General features: G+C 40.2%; 1 protein-coding gene across 1 annotated transcript in view; it reads right to left on the bottom strand.

Moving 5' to 3' along the window:
• The window catches only part of slc16a4 (solute carrier family 16 member 4), an 89,327-nt gene that overhangs the window by 25,690 nt on the left and 36,185 nt on the right, over positions 1-27,452 (bottom strand). The window contains exons 3-7 of the mRNA XM_031794757.1: positions 20,530-20,674; positions 20,047-20,179; positions 19,522-19,665; positions 18,814-18,975; positions 17,943-18,638 (exon numbers count right to left, since the gene is read on the bottom strand). Of these exons, the coding sequence (XP_031650617.1) occupies positions 17,943-18,638; positions 18,814-18,975; positions 19,522-19,665; positions 20,047-20,179; positions 20,530-20,674 (1,280 nt within the window). The remainder of the gene's footprint in view (positions 1-17,942; positions 18,639-18,813; positions 18,976-19,521; positions 19,666-20,046; positions 20,180-20,529; positions 20,675-27,452) is intronic.

Here is a 27,452-nt window from a genome sequence, read left to right as displayed (position 1 = left end):
TTCCAACTTTATGGAAACAGTTTGGGAAAGACCCTTTACTGTTTCCGCATGACAATTCCCCGTGCACAAAGCGAGGTCCATACAGAAATGGTTCGTAGAAATCGGTGTGGAAGAACTTGACTGGCCTGCACAGAGCCCTGACCTCAACCCCATCGAACACCTTTGGGATGAATTGGAACGCCGACTGAGAGCCAGACCTAAATCACCCACCATCAGTGCCCGACCTCATAAATGCTCTTGTGGCTGAATGGAAGCAAGTCCCCGCAGCAATGTTCCAACATCTAGTGGAAAGCCTTCCCAGAAGAGTGGAGGCTGTTATAGCAGCAAAAGGGGGGAACAACTCCATATTAATACCCATGATTTTGGAATAAGATGTCCAATGAGCAGGTGTCCACATACTGTTGGTCATGTAGTGTACATACAGAATAATACGAAATGCTCTGAGAACACGTTTTATAGCCAGGAAGGTCGAAGCTTCCGAGGGCGGACCTGTGGGCATGATTTCAGTTTGCTTCAAGTGAATAGGACTGGTCTTTGACTCCTCATAATATGTTATAACCAGTGACCGACTGAAAGGGAAATCTACCAAGGTTTGACTTTAGTTCAACTACCAGCAAGGCACTGCAAAATGTAGTTTAATTAGCTACTCGTTGAACTACATGTAGTTTTCTACTCCTCTAATACTAGAAAAATGTCAAACCAAGGTGCATTTTTGTCAACTTTTTGGCACACCTCTTTGGAATGCAAGGGAGGTGTGCTGGCATCTGTCCAGAAGTGCAGTCAGTTCGCTTGAACGTTTCCTACGTTGCTTAACACCTTGTACTGAACAACACGTTTCCCCAAAAAGTTATTGTTAGGGGGGCTGAGTCACAGATGTGATCTTCCTGCCTGGTTCTGTGTCCCCCTCCAGCTTGTGCGGTGGAGGAGATCTTTGTGGGCTATACTTAGCCTTGTCTCACGGTAGTAAATTGGTGATCTGTTGATATCCCTCTAGTGGTGTGGGGGCTGTGCTTTGTCTGTGCCCTGTCTGGGGGTATCGTCAGATGGGGTCACAGTGTCTCCCGACCCCCCTATGTCTCAGCCTCAAGTATCTATGATGCAATAGTCTATGTGTGGGGGGCAAGGGTCAGTCTGTTCTATCTGGTGTAATTCTCCTGTCTTATCTGGTGTCCTGTGAATTTAAGTATGCTCCCTCTAATTCTCTCTCTCCCACTCTCCCTCCCGTCCCGGAGGATCTGTGCCCTAGGACCATGCCTCAGGACTACCTGGCCTGATGACTCCTGGCTGTCCCCAGTCCACCTGGTCATGCTGCTGCTCCAATTTCAACTGTTCTGCCTGCGGCAGAACACTGGACGCGCTACCTTATCCCGGACCTGCTGTTTTTGACTCTCTCTCTCTACCGCACCTGCTGTCTCAACCTCTGTATGACCCTGCTGGTCTTGAAGAACAATCTGGCTTTAATGGCAATGTAACCGGCACAGCTAGAAGAGGTCTGGCCTCCCCGCAGAGCCTGGTTCCTCTCTAGGTTTCTTCCTAGGTTCCTTTCTAGGGAGTTTTTCCTAGCCACCGTGCTTTTACATCTGCATTGCTTGCTGTTTGGGGTTTTAGGCTGGGTTTCTGTACAGCACTTTGTGACATCTGCTGATGTAAAAAGGGCTTTATAAATACATTAGATTGATTGTACGTTCTTGAACAGACTTTGATGTACATTCTCTCCCATTTGATGGGTGTGGCTTAATGCAATCAGTGATGTATTTTAAAGGGAGTGGCCATGGTGACAGCGTTCCCCAACCCACAACTCAACCCCTCCCCATTTTTCAAACGGTTTGTTCAGTAATTGAACCCTTTCCGTTCAATTGAATGTTCCAGAACAAAAAATAAACGTACTGAATTCAGACCTTGTTTCAATCAATCAGTAAATCAATCGTCATGCCTTAATCATTCTGAAGTATAGAATAACCCATGCATGCATGAGTGGGCGAGCGAGAGCCAGACTAAAAGAGATAGACCAACCTTTATCTGAGAGAGAGAGAGAGAGAGAGAGAGAGAGAGAGAGAGAGAGAGAGAAAGACAGAGACATAGCAGCAGCAGTCTTCAAACTGTGCTAAAACATGATGTGTGACATCTGGTGAATGATGAGGATGTATTAGTCTCCTCCCACTCAGTCTCCCACAGAGTTCCCATCTGGAGTCCTGTGTTCCCTGTCACGTTGAAGAGAACGTCCAGTGTTGTGGCTGCGTTCAGCAGGACACCACGTTGTGGAACACTATCATGCCTGAGTGCCAGTCTGTTTCTGCTATCACCCGAACTCCTTGTCACTCATTGCAATGTTTGGCTTGACAATGAAAGCGATTGGAGTTGGCATGAGCACAAAGATCTGTGAACAGCCTACACAAACAAACTTTGGTAGAATTCGGGAATCACAATCAGTTCTATTTGTGATGAATTGTAATCTGCAGGGTTCCACAACGTTTGCCGACTCGATGGGACACAGAGGTTGATTAGTGCAGTGGCTTATCATAAGCAACAGTGTGTTCATTCATTCATTCAGCCCTGACTGACAACAGCTTACTCCAACAGCTGAACATGATTGAGACAATCAGTAGATAACGGCAACATCTAAATGAGGAGATAAGATCTGCATCGAGTACTGTATTCACGATCATCTGTCACACCACAATCTATTGATTACGTTTTTAATTGATTGGTTCTAGTGGCCGATGATGAAGGTACATCAAAAAAACGCCAGCCTATTTCCTATAAAGTGCACTCCTTTCGAACACAGCTCTATGGGCCCTGGGCAAGAGTAGTCCACTATATAGGGAAAAGGGTGCCATTTTTTGACGTGACCTCCCTTATCTTTCTGAGGTCAATGTGAATGTGATAGCCCCTGCCATTGCTGTGGCTGTATTGATTCTGGGTTCAGGAATAGCTCAGGGCAGACAGACGGGCAGCATCATCATCCCATTGATCAACGAAATGCAGTCAGATCATTACTCCTCTGCATTTCAAATGGCAGCCTGTTATCTATATATTTCACTACTTTTGACCAGGGCACACATGGTGACCTATGGGATACAGTCATAGTGATTTCCTCTGTAAATCCAGTACTGCAGTGATAAAGGTGCAGTGCGGGGACACACTACATTTAGTGACTTCAATCTACTATGGACTTCAGTTCAGATACTCTGCAGCTTTATAGGCTATCACTTTGTTAGAGTACACTTGTGAGAGTCTAGAAAAGTAGTGGAGTAGAATGATAGATTTTAAAAGCTGGTTAGTCTTTTCTAGTCTTATTGGTTGAAAACGGTCAACAGCTTTTATCAGGATGTGATTTGCAGCTGTGTGATGGTCTTTTTTCTTGCTGAAGAAAGACCATCATAAAAACGTGACTAAAACTAGAGAGCAATAGTAATGGCGTCTTTTTGACGGCACCAACTGAGGCTAGCTCCGCCATGGTTCGTTGGTCAAAGCCTACGGGGAAATAAAATGTTTTTAATTTTTTTAGAAGTTTTGGATAAATGCCCGAAAATAATGTCTGTGGCTCAGGAGATCTTATACGTTTCTGTTCTATGAGATAATCTTCATCAGTTAACGTCACTTTTTGTGCATTTTGAAGAATTTATGTAATCAACGCAAGCACATAAAGGGTTCATAATTCATGAAGGTCATGTTAACTGACAGATATTATCTCATAGAACATATAACATCTCCTACACCTGTGTTTACCACAGACCTTATTTTCAGAGTTTATCAAAAAAAACTAACAAAACCCCTATTCATTTCCCCGTAAGCTTTGACCAACAAGCCATGGCCAACTAATAAAAAAAAAAATGAGGACTACAAGCTAGCGAGCTCTATGTCTTGTAACAGAACATTACTATCTCTACTGTGGAATATTCCACAGCAATGAGTCCAGACAGCTGTCATTCCCCTGTTCCTGTTTATCTGTCCTCTCCTAGTGACCAGAGAGCGTCCCCCCCCCCCCCCCCCCCCCCCCCCCCCCATGGTCCGCCTCCGGAGAACAGACTAGCCCTGAGGTTGTTTGTGTGTTTTACTCGCAGCAGGTTGGTGGAAGTTGTTCAACAGCTGTTTTCTGTAGAAACGCAGCACAACGGCTTTCAATAAAGCTGCCTCGTTCTCTTTAGCCTGGTCCCAGATCTGTTTGTGCTGTCTTGCCAACCCGGAACAGACTTGCCAACTCAAGACAGCACAAACAGATCTCTCCACTCCACTCTTCCTGGAAGCCAAATGCTTGGGAATGGGAAGTCACAAGGCTTTGTCTGTGGCCTTGATGTTTGTGGGGCTCTCACCTCTGACAGATAAGACAGGCAGGTGTTAGTGCACCATGCAACTCAACGATAAACCTTAAAGGGGAAGTTCATCCAAAAACACTTCTGGGCTCTTTATAACACTTGCCTGGAAGTTTGTCAGTACCCCCAGACAGTTTCTAGGTACATTGCTTGAGTACGTAGATTTCTGTATGTTTATATAAACATGCCACATTTCCAAAATGACCTAAATATGCATTAAAAACCATGTGTATTTATCGTTACATAAACAACAATTGGTGACTCGGCATTGACTTGCCAAATAAATGTGTTTTATATGGATCACTTTGGGATTAAAGAGATCACTTTGATCACTTTGGGAATAGAATGATCACTTTGATCACTTTGGGAATATAATGATCACTTTGATGACTTTGGGATTAGAGTGATCACTTTGATCACTTTGGGATTAGAGTGATCACTTTGGTCACTTTGATGACGTTGGGACCGGTTGAAACCGGCTTCCACTCCCACCGTTTTTCCACCATAGACGGGAAAGCTCCAACCATTCGAGGTAGATTGCAAAAATAAATAGCTAAAACCTGTAGTCACTACAAAGTCATTTGTAATGTTATTTGTTTGCTCGTGTTGTATTTGGCTTACTACTGTACATGTAACATAATCCTAAGGACTATTGTGTTTTGATTTTATTTTGTGATTCAATTTCCTTTTCCATTACTCATAATACTAATAAGCAGTCCAGACCTAGGTCCCGAATCATGGCGCACAGTAATCTTCTTCCTGAATTTCAATATTACATCAAAAAAATACATTGGTAAATATTAGCCTAATGAAATAAATTAGCAGAAAAGAAATGTGCCGAGAAAGTCATTACAAGGATTCTTGGGGTCTTGGGAGGCCGGAGCAGTGTGTTTGGAAGGTATTTATAATGGACTTTGACGTCGAATGTGATTTCTTTGCGGAAGTGGGGGGTGTAGAATCAGATTACTTAGCTACATGTACGCTACATGACCATAAGTATGTGGACACAGGCTCATCGAACATCTCATTCCAAAATCATGGGTATTAATATGGAGTTGTTCCCCCCTTTTGCTGCTATAACAGCCTCCACTCTTCTGGGAAGGATTTCCACTAGATGTTGGAACATCGCTGCAATAACAGCCTCCACTCTTCTGGGAAGGCTTTCTACTAGATGTTGGAACATTGCTGCTATAACAGCCTCCACTCTTCTGGGAAGGCTTTCCACTAGATGTTGGAACATTGCTGCCATAACAGCCTCCACTCTTCTGGGAAGGCTTTCCACTAGATGATGGAACATTGCTGCGGGGACTTGCTTCCATTCAGCCACAAGAGCATTAGTGAAGTCGGGCACTGATGTTGGAAAATTAGGTCTGTCTTGCAGTCGGCTTTCCAATTCATACCAAAGGTGTTCAATGGGGTTGAGGTCAGGGCCAGTCAAGTTTTTCCACACTGATCTCTGTATGGAGCTCATTTTGTGCACAGTGACATTTTCAATCTGAAACAGGAATGGGCCTTCCCCAAACATTTGCCACAAAATTGGAAGCACAGAATCGTCTAGAATGTCATTGTATGCTGTAGCGTTAAGATTTCCCTTCACTGGAACTAAGGGGCCCGAACCATCATTTCTCCATCACTAAACTTCACAGTTGGCACTATGCATTGGGGCAGGTAGCATTCCCATATTTGTCCTTCGGACTGCCAGATGGTGAAGCGTGATTCATCACTCCAGAGAATGCGTTTCCACTGCTCCAGAGTCCAATGGTGGTAAGCTATATACCACTATGGCTGATGCTTGGAATGCGCATGGTGATCTTGGGCTTGTGTGCTGCGGCTCGGCCATGGAAAGCCATTCCATGAAGCTCCTGACAAACAGTTATTGTGCTAACGTTGCTTCCAGAGGCAGTTTGGAACTCGGAAGTGAGTGTTGCAACTGAGGGCCGACGATTTTTAGGCGCTTCAACACTTGGTGTTCCCGTTCTGTGAGCTTGTGTGGCCTACCAATTCGCCGCTGAGCCTTAGTAGCTCCTAGACATTTACACTTCACTATAACAGCACTTACAGTTGACCGGGCAGCTCTAGCAGGGCAGAAATTTGATTACATCTTGTTGGAAAAGTGGAATCGTATGACGGTGCCACGTTGAAAGTCACTGAGTTCTTCAGTATGGCCAATGTTTGTCTATGGAGATTGCATGGCTGTGTGCTCGATTTTATACGCCTGCCAGCATCCGAATCCACTAATTTTAAGAGGTGTCCACATACCTTTGTGTACACTATATATATATATATATATATATATATATATATATATATATATATATATATATATACAGTGCCTTGCGAAAGTATTCGGCCCCCTTGAACCATTTCAGGCTTCAAACATAAAGATATAAAACTGTATTTTTTTGTGAAGAATCAACAACAAGTGGGACACAATCATGAAGTGGAACGACATTTATTGGATATTTCAAACTTTTTTAACAAATCAAAAACTGAAAAATTGGGCGTGCAAAATTATTCAGCCCCTTTACTTTCAGTGCAGCAAACTCTCTCCAGAAGTTCAGTGTGGATCTCTGAATGATCCAATGTTGACCTAAATGACTAATGATGATAAATACAATCCACCTGTGTGTAATCAAGTCTCCGTATAAATGCACCTGCACTGTGATAGTCTCAGAGGTCCGTTAAAAGCACAGAGAGCATCATGAAGAACAAGGAACACACCAGGCAGGTCCGAGATAATGTTGTGAAGAAGTTTAAAGCCGGATTTGGATACAAAAAGATTTCCCAAGCTTTAAACATCCCAAGGAGCACTGTGCAAGCGATAATATTGAAATGGAAGGAGTATCAGACCACTGCAAATCTACCGAGACCTGGCCGTCCCTCTAAACTTTCAGCTCATACAAGGAGAAGACTGATCAGAGATGCAGCCAAGAGGCCCATGATCACTCTGGATGAACTGCAGAGATCTACAGCTGAGGTGGGAGACTCTGTCCATAGGACAACAATCAGTCGTATATTGCACAAATCTGGCCTTTATGGAAGAGTGGCAAGAAGAAAGCCATTTCTTAAAGATATCCATAAAAAGTGTTGTTTAAAGTTTGCCACAACCCACCTGGGAGACACACCAAACATGTGGAAGAAGGTGCTCTGGTCGGATGAAACCAAAATTGAACTTTTTGGCAACAATGCAAAACGTTATGTTTGGCGTAAAAGCAACACAGCTCATCACCCTGAACACCATCCCCACTGTCAAACATGGTGGTGGCAGCATCATGGTTTGGGCCTGCTTTTCTTCAGCAGGGACAGGGAAGATGGTTAAAATTGATGGGAAGATGGATGGAGCCAAATACAGGACCATTCTGGAAGAAAACCTGATGGAGTCTGCAAAAGACCTGAGACTGGGACGGAGATTTGTCTTCCAACAAGACAATGATCCAAAACATAAAGCAAAATCTACAATGGAATGGTTCAAAAATAAACATATCCAGGTGTTAGGATGGCCAAGTCAAAGTCCAGACCTGAATCCAATCGAGAATCTGTGGAAAGAACTGAAAACTGCTGTTCACAAATGCTCTCCATCCAACCTCACTGAGCTCGAGCTGTTTTGCAAGGAGAAATGGGAAAAAATGTCAGTCTCTCGATGTGCAAAACTGATAGAGACATACCCCAAGCGACTTACAGCTGTAATCGCAGCAAAAGGTGGCGCTACAAAGTATTAACTTAAGGGGGCTGAATAATTTTGCACGCCCAATTTTTCAGTTTTTGATTTGTTAAAAAAGTTTGAAATATCCAATAAATGTCGTTCCACTTCATGATTGTGTCCCACTTGTTGTTGATTCTTCACAAAAAAATACAGTTTTATATCTTTATGTTTGAAGCCTGAAATGTGGCAAAAGGTCGCAAAGTTCAAGGGGGCCGAATACTTTCGCAAGGCACTGTATATATACAGTGAGGCAAAAAAGTATTTAGTCAGCCATCAATTGTGCAGGTTCTCCCACTTAAAAAGATGAGAGAGGCCTGTAATTTTCATCATAGGTACACTTCAACTATGACAGACAAAATGAGAATTTTTTTTCCAGAAAATCATATTGTAGGATTTTTAATGAATTTATTAGCACATTATGGTGGAAAATAAGTATTTGGTCACCTACAAACAAGCAAGATTTCTGGCTCTCACAGACCTATATCTTCTTCTTTAAGAGGCTCCTCTGTCCGCCACTCGTTACCTGTATTAATGGCACCTGTTTGAACTTGTTATCAGTATAAAAGACACCTGTCCACAACTTCAAACAGTCACACTCCAAACTCCACTATGGCCAAGACCAAAGAGCTGTCAAAGGACACCAGAAACAAAATTGTAGACTTGCACCAGGCTGGGAAGACTGAATCTGCAATAGGTAAGCAGCTTGGTTTGAAGAAATCAACTGTGGGAGCAATTATTAGGAAATGGAAGACATACAAGACCACTGACAATCTCTCTCGATCTGGGGCTCCACGCAAGATCTCACCCCGTGGGGTCAAAATGATCACAAGAACGGTGAGCAATCCGGAATTCTTACTGGTTGGTAGGTGATCAAATACTTATATCATGCAATAAAATGCAGATGAATTACTTAAAAATCCTACAATGTGATTTTCTGGATTTTTGTTTTAGATTCCGTCTCTCACAGTTGACGTGTACTACCTATGATAGAAATGACAGACCTCTACATGCTTTGTAAGTAGGAAACACTGCCGATTTTGCAGGTTATCAAATACTTGTTCTCCCTACTCTCCCCACATATATATATATATATATATATATATATATATATATATATATGTCTCCAACAGGTCGAATTCTGAAACTATATGTTCACGTGTTCCACCGTAAACTGTCATAAACAAAAAGTATCAGACTGCGCAAGCTCCCACAGTGACGAGGAGAAGTGGATGGACTACGCTCCTCATGGAGTTAAAGGGTTTAAAACCACATGATTCCCTTAGTGAGGTCACCTGTTAAAGCAGGGGTTTAAAACCACATGATTCCCTTAGTGAGGTCACCTGTTAAAGCAGGGGTTTAAAACCACATGATTCCCTTAGAGAGGTCACTAGCTATGGGGGGTGTGGAGCTGTTGGCCGGGGTTGGGGTAGCCAGAAGGAAAGCATGTCCAGCCGTACAGAGGTGCTCTTATTCTCCATGGAATTTACAGTGTCCCAAAACTTTTTGGAGTTAGAGCTACAGGATGCAAATTTCTGTTTGAAAAAGCTAGCCTTTGAGTTCCTAATTGACTTCGTGTATTGGTTCCTGACTTCCCTGAAAAGTTGCATATCGTGGGGACTATTCGATGCTAGTGCAGTCCACCACAGGTTGTTTTAGTGCTGGTTATCTGTTCTTAGTTCTACATTTTTTGAAAGGGGCTTATTTAAGATGGTGAGGCATCCTCTACTGACACGATGAGGACAATATCCTTCCAGAATACCCGGGCCAGGTCGATTTGAAAGGCCTGCTCGCAGAAGTGATTTAGGGAGCGTTAGACAGTGATGAGGGGTGGTCGTTTGACCGCGGACCCATTACGCACGCAGGCAGTGAGGCAGTGATCGCTGAGATCCTAATTGAAAACAGCAGAGGTGTATTTGGAGGGCAAGTTGGTCAGGATAATGTCTATGAGGGTGCCCATGTTTACGGATTTAGGGTTGTACCTGGTGGGTTCCTTGATAATTTGTGAGAGAATCTAGCTTAGATTGTAGGACTGCCGGCGTGTTAAGCATATCCCAGTTTAGGTCACCTACCAGAACGAACTCTGAAGATAGATAGGGGCGATCAATTCATATGGTGTCCAGGGCACAGCTGGGAGCTGAGGGGGCCTATAACAGGTGGCAACAGTGAGAGGCTTATTTCTAGAGAGATTAATTTTTAAAATTAGAAGCTCGAACTGTTTGGGCATAGACCTGGAAAGTATGACAGAACTCTGACAGGCTATCTCTGCAATAGATTGCAACTCCTCCCCCTTTGGCAGTTCTATCTTGACAAAAAAAAATGTAGTTGGGGATGGAAACCTCAGAATTTCTGGTGGCCTTCCTAAGCCAGGATTCAGACACAGCAAGGACATGAGGATTGGCGAGTGTGCTAAAGCAGTGAGTAAAACAAACTTAGGGAGGAGGCTTTTGATGTTAACATGCATGAAACCAAGGTTTTTACGATTACAGAAGTCAACAAATGAGAGTGCCTGGGGACACGCAGGGCCTGGGTTAACCTCAATATTCATCCGAGGAACAGAGGAGGAGTAGGATGAGGGTACGGCTAAAGGCTATCAAAACTGGTCGTCTAGTGTGTTGGGGACAGAGAATAAAAGGAGCAGATTTCTGGGTGTGGTAGGATAGATTCAGGGCATAATGTACAGAGAGGGGTATGGTAGGGTGTGGGTACAGTGGTGTGAAACCTAGGCATTGAGTGACGATAAGAGAGCTTGCATCTCTGAACACACTAGTTATGCTGGCTGAGGTCACCGCATGTGTGGGAGATGGGACAAGAGAGGTATCGGAGGCATGTTGAATGGAACTAGGGGCTCAGCAATGAACTAAAACAATGATAACTATCCTAAACAACAGTATACAAGGAATATTGACATTAGAGAGAGACATTAAGCAGGGCATAAAGTAATCACAAGTGTTGATTGGGAGAGCTAGCTAAGACAACAACAGGTCAGACAACAACAGCTAATCAGCTAAGACAGCAACAACAGGTAAAATGGCGATGAATGGGCAGAGAGCGTCAGTTAACTACACACAGGGCCTGTGTTCGAGGCTGGGGCCGACAGATAAACAAAATAAACGAAGTGGAGTACCGTGATTAATGAACAGTCCAGCAGGCATCAGCTCTGTAGCCAGGTGATCATAGGGTCCAGTGAACAGCAATAGGTGAAACAGGGAAGCCGTTAGGTAGTCGTTACTACGCTAGCAAGCGGGAAACACAGCGCAAAAAAAAAAGAGTTAGCAGGCCGAGGATAGTAGAAGCATCTGCCTCGATGTCTGGCAAAGGCCGGTTGAGGGCACAGCGGATGGAATTACGTCGCCAGACCAGTCGTGATGGAACGGCGGGGCTCCGTGTTGACAGAGGGTCCAGGCCAGTTGGAAAAAGAGGTATTGTAGCTGGAGTAATTTTGTTTGCTAGCTGGGAGATGCGCCTGGCTCGCGGCTAACTGGTGCTAGCTTTGGGACAAGGGCGTTAGCCATTATAGCCGCTTGGTAGCAGCTAGCTAGCAGCGATGACCCGATGCGAAGGTCCTGAGCTTACGGCAAGAATCTGGTGGTGTAGTAGATTCTAGTCGTGTTAGTGAAGAGTCCCGGAGGCATCAGCTGTGTAGTCGAGTGATCATAGGGTCCACTGAGTAGGCCTGGAGATGGGCCTGGCTCAAGGCTAGCTTCGGGGCTGGGTCACTCGGTGGCTGCTAGTTAGCTGCGATGATCTGGAGTTATGGTCCAGGACTTACGGCAGGAATCTGGTGTTGAAGTGGAGAAAAACAGTCCGATATGCTCAGGGTTGATAACGCGCTGAGCTGACTGGCAGGTTGGCAAGTATTATCCAGGCTAAAAGTGACTGGTTTCTGTGATAAAGGTAAAGGCCGCTAGCAGTGGCTAACAATGACTAAATAGCTAGTAGCTAATTAGCTGGTTAGCTTCCGATGGAGGTTCTGGCGATAAGGTCTAAAAATAGCAGATCCGTATCACATTGGGTGAGGGGGATTGCTGGAAGGTATATTTAATTTAATAATGGAAAAAGACATTGAAAATGTATTGAAATATATACAAAAAATACAAAATTTACACGGGAGAACGACAAACAAGGTCTGCACTGCTACACCATCTTGGCATTATGTGAGGTCACTGTTAAAGCAGGGTTTTAAAAACACATGATTCCCTTAGTGAGATCACTGTAAAGCAGGGGTTTAAACCACATGATTCCCTTAGTGAGATCACTGTAAAGCAGGGGTTTAAACCACATGATTCCCTTAGTGAGGTCACTGTAAAGCAGGGGTTTAAACCACATGATTCCCTTAGAGAGGTCACTGTAAAGCAGGGGTTTAAACCACATGATTCCCTTAGAGAGGTCACTGTAAAGCAGGGGTTTAAACCACATGATTCCCTCGTGAGGTCCCCCTGTTAAAGCAGGGGTTTAAACCACATGATTCCCTAGGGAGGTCCCTTGTTAAAGCAGGGGTTTAAACCACATGATTCCCTAGGGAGGTCCCCTGTTAAAGCAGGGGTTTAAACCACATGATTCCCTAGGGAGGTCCCCTGTTAAAGCAGGGGTTTAAACCACATGATTCCCTAGGGAGGTCCCCCTGTTAAAGCAGGGGTTTAAACCACATGATTCCCTAGGGAGGTCCCCCTGTTAAAGCAGGGGTTTAAACCACATGATTCCCTAGGGAGGTCCCCCTGTTAAAGCAGGGGTTTAAACCACATGATTCTCTAGGGAGGTCCCCCTGTTAAAGCAGGGGTTTAAACCACATGATTCCCTAGGGAGGTCCCCCTGTTAAAGCAGGGGTTTAAACCACATGATTCCCTAGGGAGGTCCCCCTGTTAAAGCAGGGGTTTAAACCACATGATTCCCTAGGGAGGTCCCCCTGTTAAAGCAGGGGTTTAAACCACATGATTCCCTAGGGAGGTCCCCTGTTATAGCAGGGGTTTAAACCACATGATTCCCTAGGGAGGTCCCCCTGTTAAAGCAGGGGTTTAAACCACATGATTCCCTAGGGAGGTCCCCTGTTAAAGCAGGGGTTTAAACCACATGATTCCCTAGGGAGGTCCCCCTGTTAAAGCAGGGGTTTAAACCACATGATTCCCTAGGGAGGTCCCCCTGTTAAAGCAGGGGTTTAAACCACATGATTCCCTAGGGAGGTCCCCTGTTAAAGCAGGGGTTTAAACCACATGATTCCCTAGGGAGGTCCCCTGTTAAAGCAGGGGTTTAAACCACATGATTCCCTTAGTGAGATCACTGTAAAGCAGGGGTTTAAACCACATGATTCCCTCGTGAGGTCCCCCTGTTAAAGCAGGGGTTTAAACCACATGTTAGTCATTCCTCTTTCCCCCAGTCCTTCTCATTACTAAACAAGCTCTGTTGGCTCATTTCGCCTCTCCATTTGTACACATCTCCGCCTCAGCGATTCTGAGCGAACAATATCAACCAGCCACTTCAACATTGGACAAAAAAATGATAATCGGGATGCCCTCCTGTCGCCATGGCAGCCACTTTTACTCAGTAAGCCGTTGCCTAGCAATGCCAGTGGAGCAGCGACGATGGCCTGACATGAGGCCTTGTCTGGAGCATAGAAATAGAAATAATAGAATGAATGAACATGGACTGGAATGGGAATGTGCGTTCTAGTAATTCAATTTCTATGGTCTGGACTATGGTGGCCCTCCTCTCTGTCTGAGCTCAGCTAGCTGAAAGGGCCTCTTTCAATTGATGTGAGGAGGAGAGGGAGGGAGGGAGAAGGCTGGGGGACATTGGGGATATGTTGGGTTTGTTGTGGCAGGAGTGGGTGGCAGTCTCTCTCTGTCTCTCTCTGTCTCTGTTCACTTTTTGGGAATGACATGACAGCAGAATGTGAGACAGAACAAATGTGTGCTGAGAATACCCCAATGCTATCATCCCCCCTAATCACAGACCTACTTATGAAAACCTTTTAACTCCATGAGGAGCATAGACCATCCCTTAATGTTCTCCACCTCACTGTGTTAAACCCTTTAACCCTTTAACACGCTTGCGTGTTTTGTAATTCTAACCCCCTTTAAAAGGTGCGTTTGAGCTACATACTTCTGGGTTGTACCATTATATACTTCTGCATCCATAGATACCAACCACTAGTCTGTGTGATTAACAGGGGCTAAGCTAGAGCTGTGTTTCTGAGACAAGGGCGGTTCCTGAAGGGGCCTGGTGACAGGTATTTTCACAAAAACTTCTGGCGATCATAGTAAATCCCAGGACATAGTGTCTATAATACTGTAAGGGGTTCTTCGACATAGATCATGGGAAATCCCAGGACATAATGTCTATAATACTGTAATTTGCTCACATAGTTGCTGTCACAAACTCCACACAGTTATCTCTAACTAGTTGGAAATGTATCTCCCACCAAGCAAACAAGTTCTGTACATATGAGTTCATATGGACCTTATTTTCTAATTTGACATTTGTCAATAAAATTCATGAATACAACTGTTCGTGTTAAATAGTTTTGTGCCCTGGTTGTCCTGACCAGAACATGGGAAAACACTTCATTGTAGCCCTGGTTGTCCTGAAAATAAAACCCTTCATTGTGAGGCTCTAAATATAGGGGCTGGACATGCAGCTCAATGAAAGTCAGATGAAATGAAAAGCCAATTTTTAGATGTGATCTAAGGACTGATAGGGTTAACTCAAGAGGACAGGCCATCCACTAATGTTCTCTGCGGCACCCGGATAGTCAGCCCTCTGCTTTTTTTTAGGGGTTACTCAGGGGTCAAGATGAAAATAGAGACATCCAGACCCACTGCTGGCGTTGTCTGGCTGGCATTCACTGACTCTACTGGACCCCGGCACATCAACCTCTGTGTTAGGCCTACATTAATACACGTACCAGCACCCATCCTAACACTCACAGTCCTAATCTCAGAACTCAAAGCTTGTGCACTAGCTAGCTAGCTACTCGACGTGACAGTCTGTCACAACACACTACAGATCTCCTATCATTACATTCACTCCATTACTACACACAGAGCAGACTGTGGCAACAGACATTATCTTGGAAACCATTTGGCAGAACTAGTTACAGACAACCATAACTAGTTACACCCAACCATAACTAGTTACAGACAACCATAACTAGTTACAGACAACCCCATTCACCACTCAGTACCACATTCACCACTCCATAACACTGTACCACATTCACCACTCCATAACACTGTACCACATTCACCACTCCATAACACTGTACCACATTCACCACTCCATAACTCAGTACCACATTCACCACTCCATAACTCAGTACCACATTCACCACTCCACAACTCAGTACCACATTCACCACTCCATAACTCAGTACCACATTCACCACTCCACAACTCAGTACCACATTCACCACTCCACCACTCAGTACCACATTCACCACTCCACAACTCAGTACCCCATTCACCACTCCACAACTCAGTACCCCATTCACCACTCCACAACTCAGTACCCCATTCACCACTCCACCACTCAGTACCCCATTCACCACTCCACAACTCAGTACCCCATTCACCACTCCACCACTCACTACCACATTCACCACTCCACCACTCAGTACCACATTCACCACTCCACAACTCAGTACCACATTCACCACTCCACAACTCAGTACCACATTCACCACTCCACAACTCAGTACCACATTCACCACTCAGTACCACATTCACCACTCCAAAACTCAGTACCACATTCACCACTCCACAACTCAGTACCCCATTCACCACTCCACAAATCAGTACCACATTCACCATTCCACAACTCAGTACCACATTCACCACTCCATAACACTGTACCACATTCACCACTCCATAACACTGTACCACATTCACCACGCAGTACCACATTCACCACGTAGTACCACATTCACCACTCCACAACTCAGTACCACATTCACCACTCCACAACTCAGTACCACATTCACCACTCCACAACTCAGTACCCCATTCACCACTCAGTACCACATTCACCACTCCATAACACTGTACCACATTCACCACTCCATAACACTGTACCACATTCACCACTCAGTACCCCCTTCACCACTCCACCACTCAGTACCACATTCACCACTCCACAACTCAGTACCACATTCACCACTCCACAACTCAGTACCACATTCACCACTCCACAACTCAGTACCACATTCACCACTCCACAACTCAGTACCACATTCACCACTCCACAACTCAGTACCACATTCACCACTCAGTACCACATTCACCACTCCACAACTCAGTACCACATTCACCACTCCACAACTCAGTACCCCATTCACCACTCCACAACTCAGTACTATAACTCACCACTCCACAACTCAGTACCATAATTCACCACTCCACAACTCAGTACCACATTCACCACTCCATAACTCAGTACCATAATTCACCACTCCACAACTCAGTACCACATTCACCACTCCATAACTCAGTACCATAATTCACCACTCCACAACTCAGTACCACATTCACCACCGGTGTGATTCGATAATTCATGAAGTATGTTTAACCACCTGGTTTTAACTACAGTATGCATGTGTGTAGAAGCGTACGGACTGGGCTGGCCGAGAGATATGTTATTATTGGAGTGCTCCCTAAATGGAACACTATTACCTATTTAGTGCACTAGTTTTTACCAGGGCCGTATATAGGAAATAGGGTGCTATTTGGGATGCATGCCTGGTTTTCATACAGAGTGGCCTCAGCCTCATCAATGGGAATACTACTGAGCTGAACCCCACAGCTTGGGCCACTGGGCCAAAGTTCAGGTTTTATATAAGGGCATGTGTTACGTAAGACCACTGCAGCTAGGGTCTGAGTCTGAGCTGTAAAACTACTGCGGGGTCTGAGTCTGAGCTGTAAAACTACTGCGGGGTCTGAGTCTGAGCTGTAAAACTACTGCAGGGTCTGAGTCTGAGCTGTAAATCTACTGTGGGGTCTGAGTCTGACCTGTAAAACTACTGCGGGGTCTGAGTCTGAGCTGTAAAACTACTGCGGGGTCTGAGTCTGAGCTGTAAAACTACTGCGGGGTCTGGGTCTGAGCTGTAAAACTACTGCGGGGTCTGAGTCTGAGCTGTAAAACTACTGCGGGGTCTGAGCTGTAAAACTACTGCGGGGTCTGAGTCTGAGCTGTAAAACTACTGCAGGGTCTGAGCTGCTACAGTACTCATACATAATTCATACCCTAGCTAAAGCTAAATTAGGACTTTTTTTCATCACTTCTAAAACAAAATCTGCCCTACCACAGCACTGCAAAGAAAAGTAAGTTCCCTGGTTCTATCTCTGACTAAGTAGACTGAAAAAAATTGATGTTAAGCTACAGAAGGTTACATTCAGAAGAGGAATAGTCGAACCCCCTGTCCAGGATTCTATTATTGGACTCTTTGGAAAAAAGGAGTTAACTATAACCTAAAAGGGTTCTTTGGCTGTCGCCCTAGGAAAAGCATTTGAATAACACTTGTTGGTGGTTCCAAGTAGAACCCTTTTGGTTCCAGGTAGAACCCTTTTGGTTCCAGGTAGAACCCTTTTGGTTCCAAGTAGAACCCTTTTGGTTCCAGGTAGAACCCTTTTGGTTCCAAGTAGAACCCTTTTGGTTCCAGGTAGAACCATTTAGACAAGAGGGAAACAAAAAGGGTTCTCCTAAGGGGACAACCAAACCTTTTTTTTCTAAGAGTTTAGCTTTTCAGACTGATTGTCAATTGATAGTGTTCATTTGGATGTATATATTTTATTGACAAATGAGGTGTCTGGTTCAAATAAAATACATTATTCCTGTCTCATCTACTAAAACTCAACACCTATGTTGGACTCTCAAAATACAAGTGTCACACAAAATTCTGCCCGTAGGTTGATGTATAAATTTGACCAGGTGAAACTAACCTGCCACAGAGATGATGAAGGAAGCGTCCATGGCATCGATGCCCAGGTTCCTGGCCCGGGCAGACAGGTGGAAGTAAGGGATGAAGTAAGCCAGCTGGCTAAACACCAGGGACCAGGTATAGATGCAGAAGAAGGGGTTCTTTAACAGGGAGAAGTCCAGGACTCGGTTTTTCACGAACGGTGGGATAGGGTCGTCCACGGTGGTGGTGCCGTTCGGTGAGAAGAACCCAACCACAGCGGAACCGTTTATGCTACTGGTACCGTTCTGTTCCACAGGACTGGGGGTGTCTGTGAGTGGCGTGGTGGGGGACTGCTCCTGAACGTTCCCGTTCACCTGCCTGTTCTGGACACGTTTGGTCAGTTCAGGGTTTGGTGGAGGTGGGTGGCTGTGGTTGCTCTGACCCAGCCCATGGGTCGTGGCCTTCTCTTGGGTCTCAGCGTCCCAGTGGAGGGGTGGAGGAATGGAAAAGGAAGAGTCTGATTTGGCGATGCCATTGGTTAACGGCGTGGATCCGTTAAGGCAGCATCCATTCTGAGGGCAGTTCTTTTCCTTCTCTGGACCTATCAGAGGGCTTTTTTGGATGAATGACGATGAGGATGAGGAAGGGGGTGGTGCAGGCTTCACGTGAATGGGTCTTAGCAGCATCCCAGAGGCCACCAGGTTCAACATCAGGCCTCCCAGGATCAGCAGAGCTCCTGTGGAAATAACAAAGGCGTGCCACAGGCTCTTTACAGGGTCAATCTAAAATAAGCATACAGTAGACGTGTGACAGACAGAGAAATATACATAATTTTCACATCATTAGATGATGAATCATTAAATACTTCCCACACACCAACAGACATAGTGTGTGTGTCTGTGTGTCAGTACCTTGCCAGGCATACTTTTCCAGCAGCAGCTGAGTGAAGGGGGCGAGGGCGAAGGTCAAGCCCATCCCAGACCTTCCGATGGAGTATGCCGTCGCTAACCTCTTACGGAAATATGTTGCCGTGACAACTGAGGTGGCTTGGTACAGGAGCGCAAAACCAAGGCCTGAGAGGGGATACATAATATGTTTATGATCATAAACTGGGTGGTTCAAGCCCTGAATGCTGATTGGCTGAAAGCCGTGGAATATCAGACTGTATACCCACGGGTATGACAAAACATTTACTGCTCTAATTACGTTGGTAACCAGTTTATAATAGCAATAAGGCACCTCGGGGGCTTGTGACATATGGTCATTATACCACGGCTAAGGGCTGTGTCCAGACACTTCGCGTTGCATCCTGCCTAAGAACAGCCCTTAGCCGTGGTATATTGGCCATATTATTAGCCGTGGTATATTGGCCTTATTGCTTAATCATATACTTATGATTCAGAATTCTTCATTAGAAACCTGTGATTTCTCACCAAAATGCAAACGCTAGACAGATAAACCCCTCAGTTCTAGTATATCAAATACCTCAAGACAAATACTTGCAAGTATACAAATTAAGACTTAGGACCCAGGGCTACTTTGCTTTGTAGCACGGCTAGCGTCTGCACTTTAACCTTTAACCTCTTTTACCTGTTTGAGCTTTTAACTTGTTAGCTTACCTACAATCAGCCCCATGCTGATATAGAGGAATACCACGCTGGTGGCAAAGATACTCATGAGGAAGCCAACACTGACCAGCACAGCCCCGGCTATAGAGGTCACTCTGTTACCCAACTTCGCACAAGCTACAGAGGCCAGGGGACCTACACAGGAACAAACAGATAAACTTGAAAATGTGTCCCATACTTTGTTCATTCATCCACTAAGTTCTTAGTTAGAAAGACAGGTGTCAGATTTTGTCAGTGGTTAAGGCGATGCAACACAAGAGCCAGACCCCAGATCGCAGACCCAGACCCCCAGACCCCAGAGGGACGAGTGATGTGGTCAGACTTTGGTTTCATGTGAACTCTGACCTTGAGCGAGACATACACACACACACAAACAAATATGACTTCCACACACACACACACACACACACACACACACACACACACACACACACACACACACACACACACACACACACACACACACACACACACACAGTTGTAGTCTGAATGTTTTCCTGTCATGTGAACTCTGACCTCCTGAGAGCCGCAAGCTAGACATGATGGAGCCGATCCAGCTGATACTCTCTGCTGACCCTCCGAACTCATCCTGGAACGCCACGAAGAAGATCCCAAAGCTTTTTAGGGTCCCCATCACCAGCACATTCACCTGGAGGCATAGACCGATGGAGGGAGGTACACAGATAGGCAGGCAGACAGACGCACGCAGGCACACAAACACACACACAAACCAACACGTGAGCACATGGTCTGCCACACTACAACCATGCAGGGTTGGGGTCAATTCCTTTTCAATTCAGGAAGTACAGTACACTACAATTCAAATTCACTTCAATGCTGGAATTGGAATTTGGTTTATTTTCCAAATGGACCACAACCTTGTGTAATTGCATAACATATCAACAATTATTTCAAGAAATGCTAGAAACGTGTCTAATAGATAAACATTTCGTAAACCTCCCAAAAAACACCCAAAGATGAGGAAAGAAGAAGCCGTACCAGGAAGCAGTGAAGTACGACCATCCAGCCCCAGCCACCGTCCGGGGGGTCTTCATATTGGATCTCCTTCCCTTTCTTCTCATCCTCGGTCTTCATACAGGTATTACTTCTCCTAAACAGGTTAACCTTGGCAACCTTGGGCTCACTGCAAACAAACCACAACAATGCAACACTTTCAAAGTACACCATATCCATATATAATACTTTCATATCCATATACAATACTTTGAAAGTACACCATATCCATATATAATACTTTCATATCCATATATACTACTTTCAAATTACACCATATCCATATATAATACTTTCATATCCATATATAATACTTTCATATCCATATATACTACTTTCAAAGTACACCATATCCATATATAATACTTTCAAAGTACACCATATCCATATATAATACTTTCAAAGTACACAATATCCATATATAATACTTTCATATCCATATATAATACTTTCATATCCATATATAATACTTTCAAAGTACACCATATCCATATATAATACTTTCATATCCATATATAATACTTTCATATCCATATATACTACTTTCAAAGTACACCATATCCATATATAATACTTTCATATCCATATATAATACTTTCATATCCATATACAATACTTTGAAAGTACACCATATCCATATATAATACTTTCATATCCATATATAATACTTTCAAAGTACACCATATCCATATATAATACTTTCATATCCATATATAATACTTTCAAAGTACACCATATCCATATATAATACTTTCATATCCATATATAATACTTTCATATCCATATATAATACTTTGAAAGTACACCATATCCATATATAATACTTTCATATCCATATATAATACTTTCATATCCATATATAATACTTTCAAAGTACACCATATCCATATATAATACTTTCATATCCATATATAATACTTTCATATCCATATATACTACTTTCAAAGTACACCATATCCATATATAATATTTTCATATCCATATATAATACTTTCATATCCATATATAATACTTTGAAAGTACACCATATCCATATATAATACTTTCATATCCATATATAATACTTTCATATCCATATATACTACTTTCAAAGTACACCATATCCATATATAATACTTTATTATCCATATATAATACTTTCATATCCATATATAATACTTTCAAAGTACACCATATCCATATATAATACTTTCATATCCATATATAATACTTTCATATCCATATATAATACTTTCAAAGTACACCATATCCATATATAATACTTTCATATCCATATATAATACTTTCATATCCATATATACTACTTTCAAAGTACACCATATCCATATATAATATTTTCATATCCATATATAATACTTTCATATCCATATATAATACTTTGAAAGTACACCATATCCATATATAATACTTTCATATCCATATATAATACTTTCATATCCATATATAATACTTTGAAAGTACACCATATCCATATATAATACTTTCATATCCATATATAATACTTTCATATCCATATATAATACTTTCAAAGTACACCATATCCATATATAATACTTTCATATCCATATATAATACTTTCATATCCATATATACTACTTTCAAAGTACACCATATCCATATATAATATTTTCATATCCATATATAATACTTTCATATCCATATATAATACTTTGAAAGTACACCATATCCATATATAATACTTTCATATCCATATATAATACTTTCATATCCATATATACTACTTTCAAAGTACACCATATCCATATATAATACTTTCATATCCATATATAATACTTTGAAAGTACACCATATCCATATATAATACTTTATTATCCATATATAATACTTTCAAAGTACACCATATCCATATATAATACTTTCATATCCATATATAATACTTTCAAAGTACACCATATCCATATATAATACTTTCATATCCATATATAATACTTTCATATCCATATATAATACTTTGAAAGTACACCATATCCATATATAATACTTTCATATCCATATATAATACTTTCATATCCATATATAATACTTTCATATCCATATATACTACTTTCAAAGTACACCATATCCATATATAATACTTTATTATCCATATATAATACTTTCATATCCATATATAATACTTTCAAAGTACACCATATCCATATATAATACTTTCATATCCATATATAATACTTTCAAAGTACACCATATCCATATATAATACTTTCATATCCATATATAATACTTTCATATCCATATATAATACTTTGAAAGTACACCATATCCATATATAATACTTTCATATCCATATATAATACTTTCATATCCATATATAATACTTTGAAAGTACACCATATCCATATATAATACTTTCATATCCATATATAATACTTTCATATCCATATATAATACTTTCAAAGTACACCATATCCATATATAATACTTTCATATCCATATATAATACTTTGAAAGTACACCATATCCATATATAATACTTTCATATCCATATATAATACTTTCATATCCATATATACTACTTTCAAAGTACACCATATCCATATATAATATTTTCATATCCATATATAATACTTTCATATCCATATATAATACTTTGAAAGTACACCATATCCATATATAATACTTTCATATCCATATATAATACTTTCATATCCATATATACTACTTTCAAAGTACACCATATCCATATATAATACTTTATTATCCATATATAATACTTTCATATCCATATATAATACTTTCAAAGTACACCATATCCATATATAATACTTTCATATCCATATATAATACTTTCAAAGTACACCATATCCATATATAATACTTTCATATCCATATATAATACTTTCATATCCATATATAATACTTTGAAAGTACACCATATCCATATATAATACTTTCATATCCATATATAATACTTTCATATCCATATATAATACTTTCAAAGTACACCATATCCATATATAATACTTTCATATCCATATATAATACTTTCATATCCATATATACTACTTTCAAAGTACACCATATCCATATATAATATTTTCATATCCATATATAATACTTTCATATCCATATATAATACTTTGAAAGTACACCATATCCATATATAATACTTTCATATCCATATATAATACTTTCATATCCATATATACTACTTTCAAAGTACACCATATCCATATATAATACTTTCATATCCATATATAATACTTTGAAAGTACACCATATCCATATATAATACTTTCATATCCATATATAATACTTCATATCCATATATAATACTTTGAAAGTACACCATATCCATATATAATACTTTCATATCCATATATAATACTTTCATATCCATATATACTACTTTCAAAGTACACCATATCCATATATAATATTTTCATATCCATATATAATACTTTCATATCCATATATAATACTTTGAAAGTACACCATATCCATATATAATACTTTCATATCCATATATAATACTTTCATATCCATATATACTACTTTCAAAGTACACCATATCCATATATAATACTTTATTATCCATATATAATACTTTCATATCCATATATAATACTTTCAAAGTACACCATATCCATATATAATACTTTCATATCCATATATAATACTTTCAAAGTACACCATATCCATATATAATACTTTCATATCCATATATAATACTTTCATATCCATATATAATACTTTGAAAGTACACCATATCCATATATAATACTTTCATATCCATATATAATACTTTCATATCCATATATAATACTTTCAAAGTACACCATATCCATATATAATACTTTCATATCCATATATAATACTTTCATATCCATATATACTACTTTCAAAGTACACCATATCCATATATAATATTTCATATCCATATATAATACTTTCATATCCATATATAATACTTTGAAAGTACACCATATCCATATATAATACTTTCATATCCATATATAATACTTTCATATCCATATATACTACTTTCAAAGTACACCATATCCATATATAATACTTTCATATCCATATATAATACTTTGAAAGTACACCATATCCATATATAATACTTTATTATCCATATATAATACTTTCATATCCATATATAATACTTTGAAAGTACACCATATCCATATATAATACTTTATTATCCATATATAATACTTTCATATCCATATATAATACTTTCAAAGTACACCATATCCATATATAATACTTTATTATCCATATATAATACTTTCATATCCATATATAATACTTTCAAAGTACACCATATCCATATATAATACTTTCATATCCATATATAATACTTTCAAAGTACACCATATCCATATATAATACTTTCATATCCATATATAATAATTTCAAAGTACACCATATCCATATATAATACTTTCATATCCATATATAATACTTTGAAAGTACACCATATCCATATATAATACTTTCATATCCATATATAATACTTTCATATCCATATATAATACTTTCAAAGTACACCATATCCATATATAATACTTTCATATCCATATATAATACTTTCATATCCATATATACTACTTTCAAAGTACACCATATCCATATATAATATTTTCATATCCATATATAATACTTTCATATCCATATATAATACTTTGAAAGTACACCATTTCCATATATAATACTTTCATATCCATATATAATACTTTCATATCCATATATACTACTTTCAAAGTACACCATATCCATATATAATACTTTATTATCCATATATAATACTTTCATATCCATATATAATACTTTCATATCCATATATAATACTTTCAAAGTACACCATATCCATATATAATACTTTCATATCCATATATAATACTTTCATATCCATATATAATATTTTGAAAGTACACCATATCCATATATAATACTTTCATATCCATATATAATACTTTCATATCCATATATAATACTTTCAAAGTACACCATATCCATATATAATACTTTCATATCCATATATAATACTTTCATATCCATATATACTACTTTCAAAGTACACCATATCCATATATAATATTTTCATATCCATATATAATACTTTCATATCCATATATAATACTTTGAAAGTACACCATATCCATATATAATACTTTCATATCCATATATAATACTTTCATATCCATATATACTACTTTCAAAGTACACCATATCCATATATAATACTTTCATATCCATATATAATACTTTGAAAGTACACCATATCCATATATAATACTTTATTATCCATATATAATACTTTCATATCCATATATAATACTTTGAAAGTACACCATATCCATATATAATACTTTATTATCCATATATAATACTTTCATATCCATATATGATACTTTCAAAGTACACCATATCCATATATAATACTTTCGTATCCATATATAATACTTTCATATCCATATATAATACTTTCAAAGTACACCATATCCATATATAATACTTTGTTATCCATATATAATACTTTCATATCCATATATAATACTTTGAAAGTACACCATATCCATATATAATACTTTCATATCCATATATAATACTTTCATATCCATATATAATACTTTCAAAGTACACCATATCCATATATAATACTTTCATATCCATATATAATACTTTGAAAGTACACCATATCCATATATAATACTTTATTATCCATATATAATACTTTCATATCCATATATAATACTTTCAAAGTACACCATATTCATATATAATACTTTGTTATCCATATATAATACTTTGAAAGTACACCATATCCATATATAATACTTTCATATCCATATATAATACTTTCATATAGGCCAGTTGAGAACACCTTTATTTAACCAGGTCGACCAGTTGTCTCATTTACAACTGTGACCTGGCCAAGATAAAGCAAAGCAGTGCGACAAAAACAACAACACAGAGCTACACATAAACAAACGTACAGTCAATAACACAATATAAAAATCTATATACAGTGTGTGCAAATGCAGAAGAGTAGGGATGTAAGGCAATGAATAGGCCATAGAGGCGAAATAATTACAATTTAGCATTAACACTGGAGTGATAGATGTGCAGATGATGATGTGCAAGTAGAGATACTGGGGTTGCAAAAGAGCAAGAAGATAAATAACAATATGGGATGAGGTAGTTGGGTGTGCTATTTACAGATTGGCTGTGTACATGTTAGGCAACACTGTCAGGGTAAACCGTAACATGGCAACACTGTCAAAGTAAACCATAACATGGCAACACTGTCAAAGTAAACCGTAACATGGCAACACTGTCAAAGTAAACCGTAACATGGCAACACTGTCAAAGTAAACCGTAACATGACAACACTGTCAAAGTAAACCGTAACATGGCAACACTGTCAAAGTAAACCGTAACATGGCATCACTGTCAAAGTAAACCGTAACATGGCAACACTGTCAAAGTAAACCGTAACATGGCAACACTGTCAAAGTAAACCGTAACATGGCAACACTGTCAAAGTAAACCGTAACATGACAACACTGTCAAAGTAAACCGTAACATGGCAACACTGTCAGGGTAAACCATAACATGGCAACACTGTCAGGGTAAACCATAACATGGCAACACTGTCAGGGTAAACCATAACATGGCAACACTGTCAGGGTAAACCATAACATGGCAACACTGTCAGGGTAAACCATAACATGGCAACACTGTCAAAGTAAACCGTATCCATATGTTATACTTTAGGCCACACAAGCTCACAGAAAAGGGCCGCTGAGTGCTGAAGCGCACAGCGCGTAAAAATTATTCCAAACTGCCTCTGGAAGAAACGTCAGCACAAGAACTGTTAGACGGGAGCTTCATGAAATGGGTTTCCATGGCCGACCAGCCGCACACAAGCCTAAGATCAC

This window comes from Oncorhynchus kisutch, linkage group LG17 (assembly GCF_002021735.2).
Source record: "Oncorhynchus kisutch isolate 150728-3 linkage group LG17, Okis_V2, whole genome shotgun sequence".
Taxonomy (NCBI): domain Eukaryota; kingdom Metazoa; phylum Chordata; class Actinopteri; order Salmoniformes; family Salmonidae; genus Oncorhynchus; species Oncorhynchus kisutch.
The sequence above is the reverse complement of the archived record's forward strand: the minus strand, read 5'-3'. Positions and strand labels throughout refer to the sequence as shown.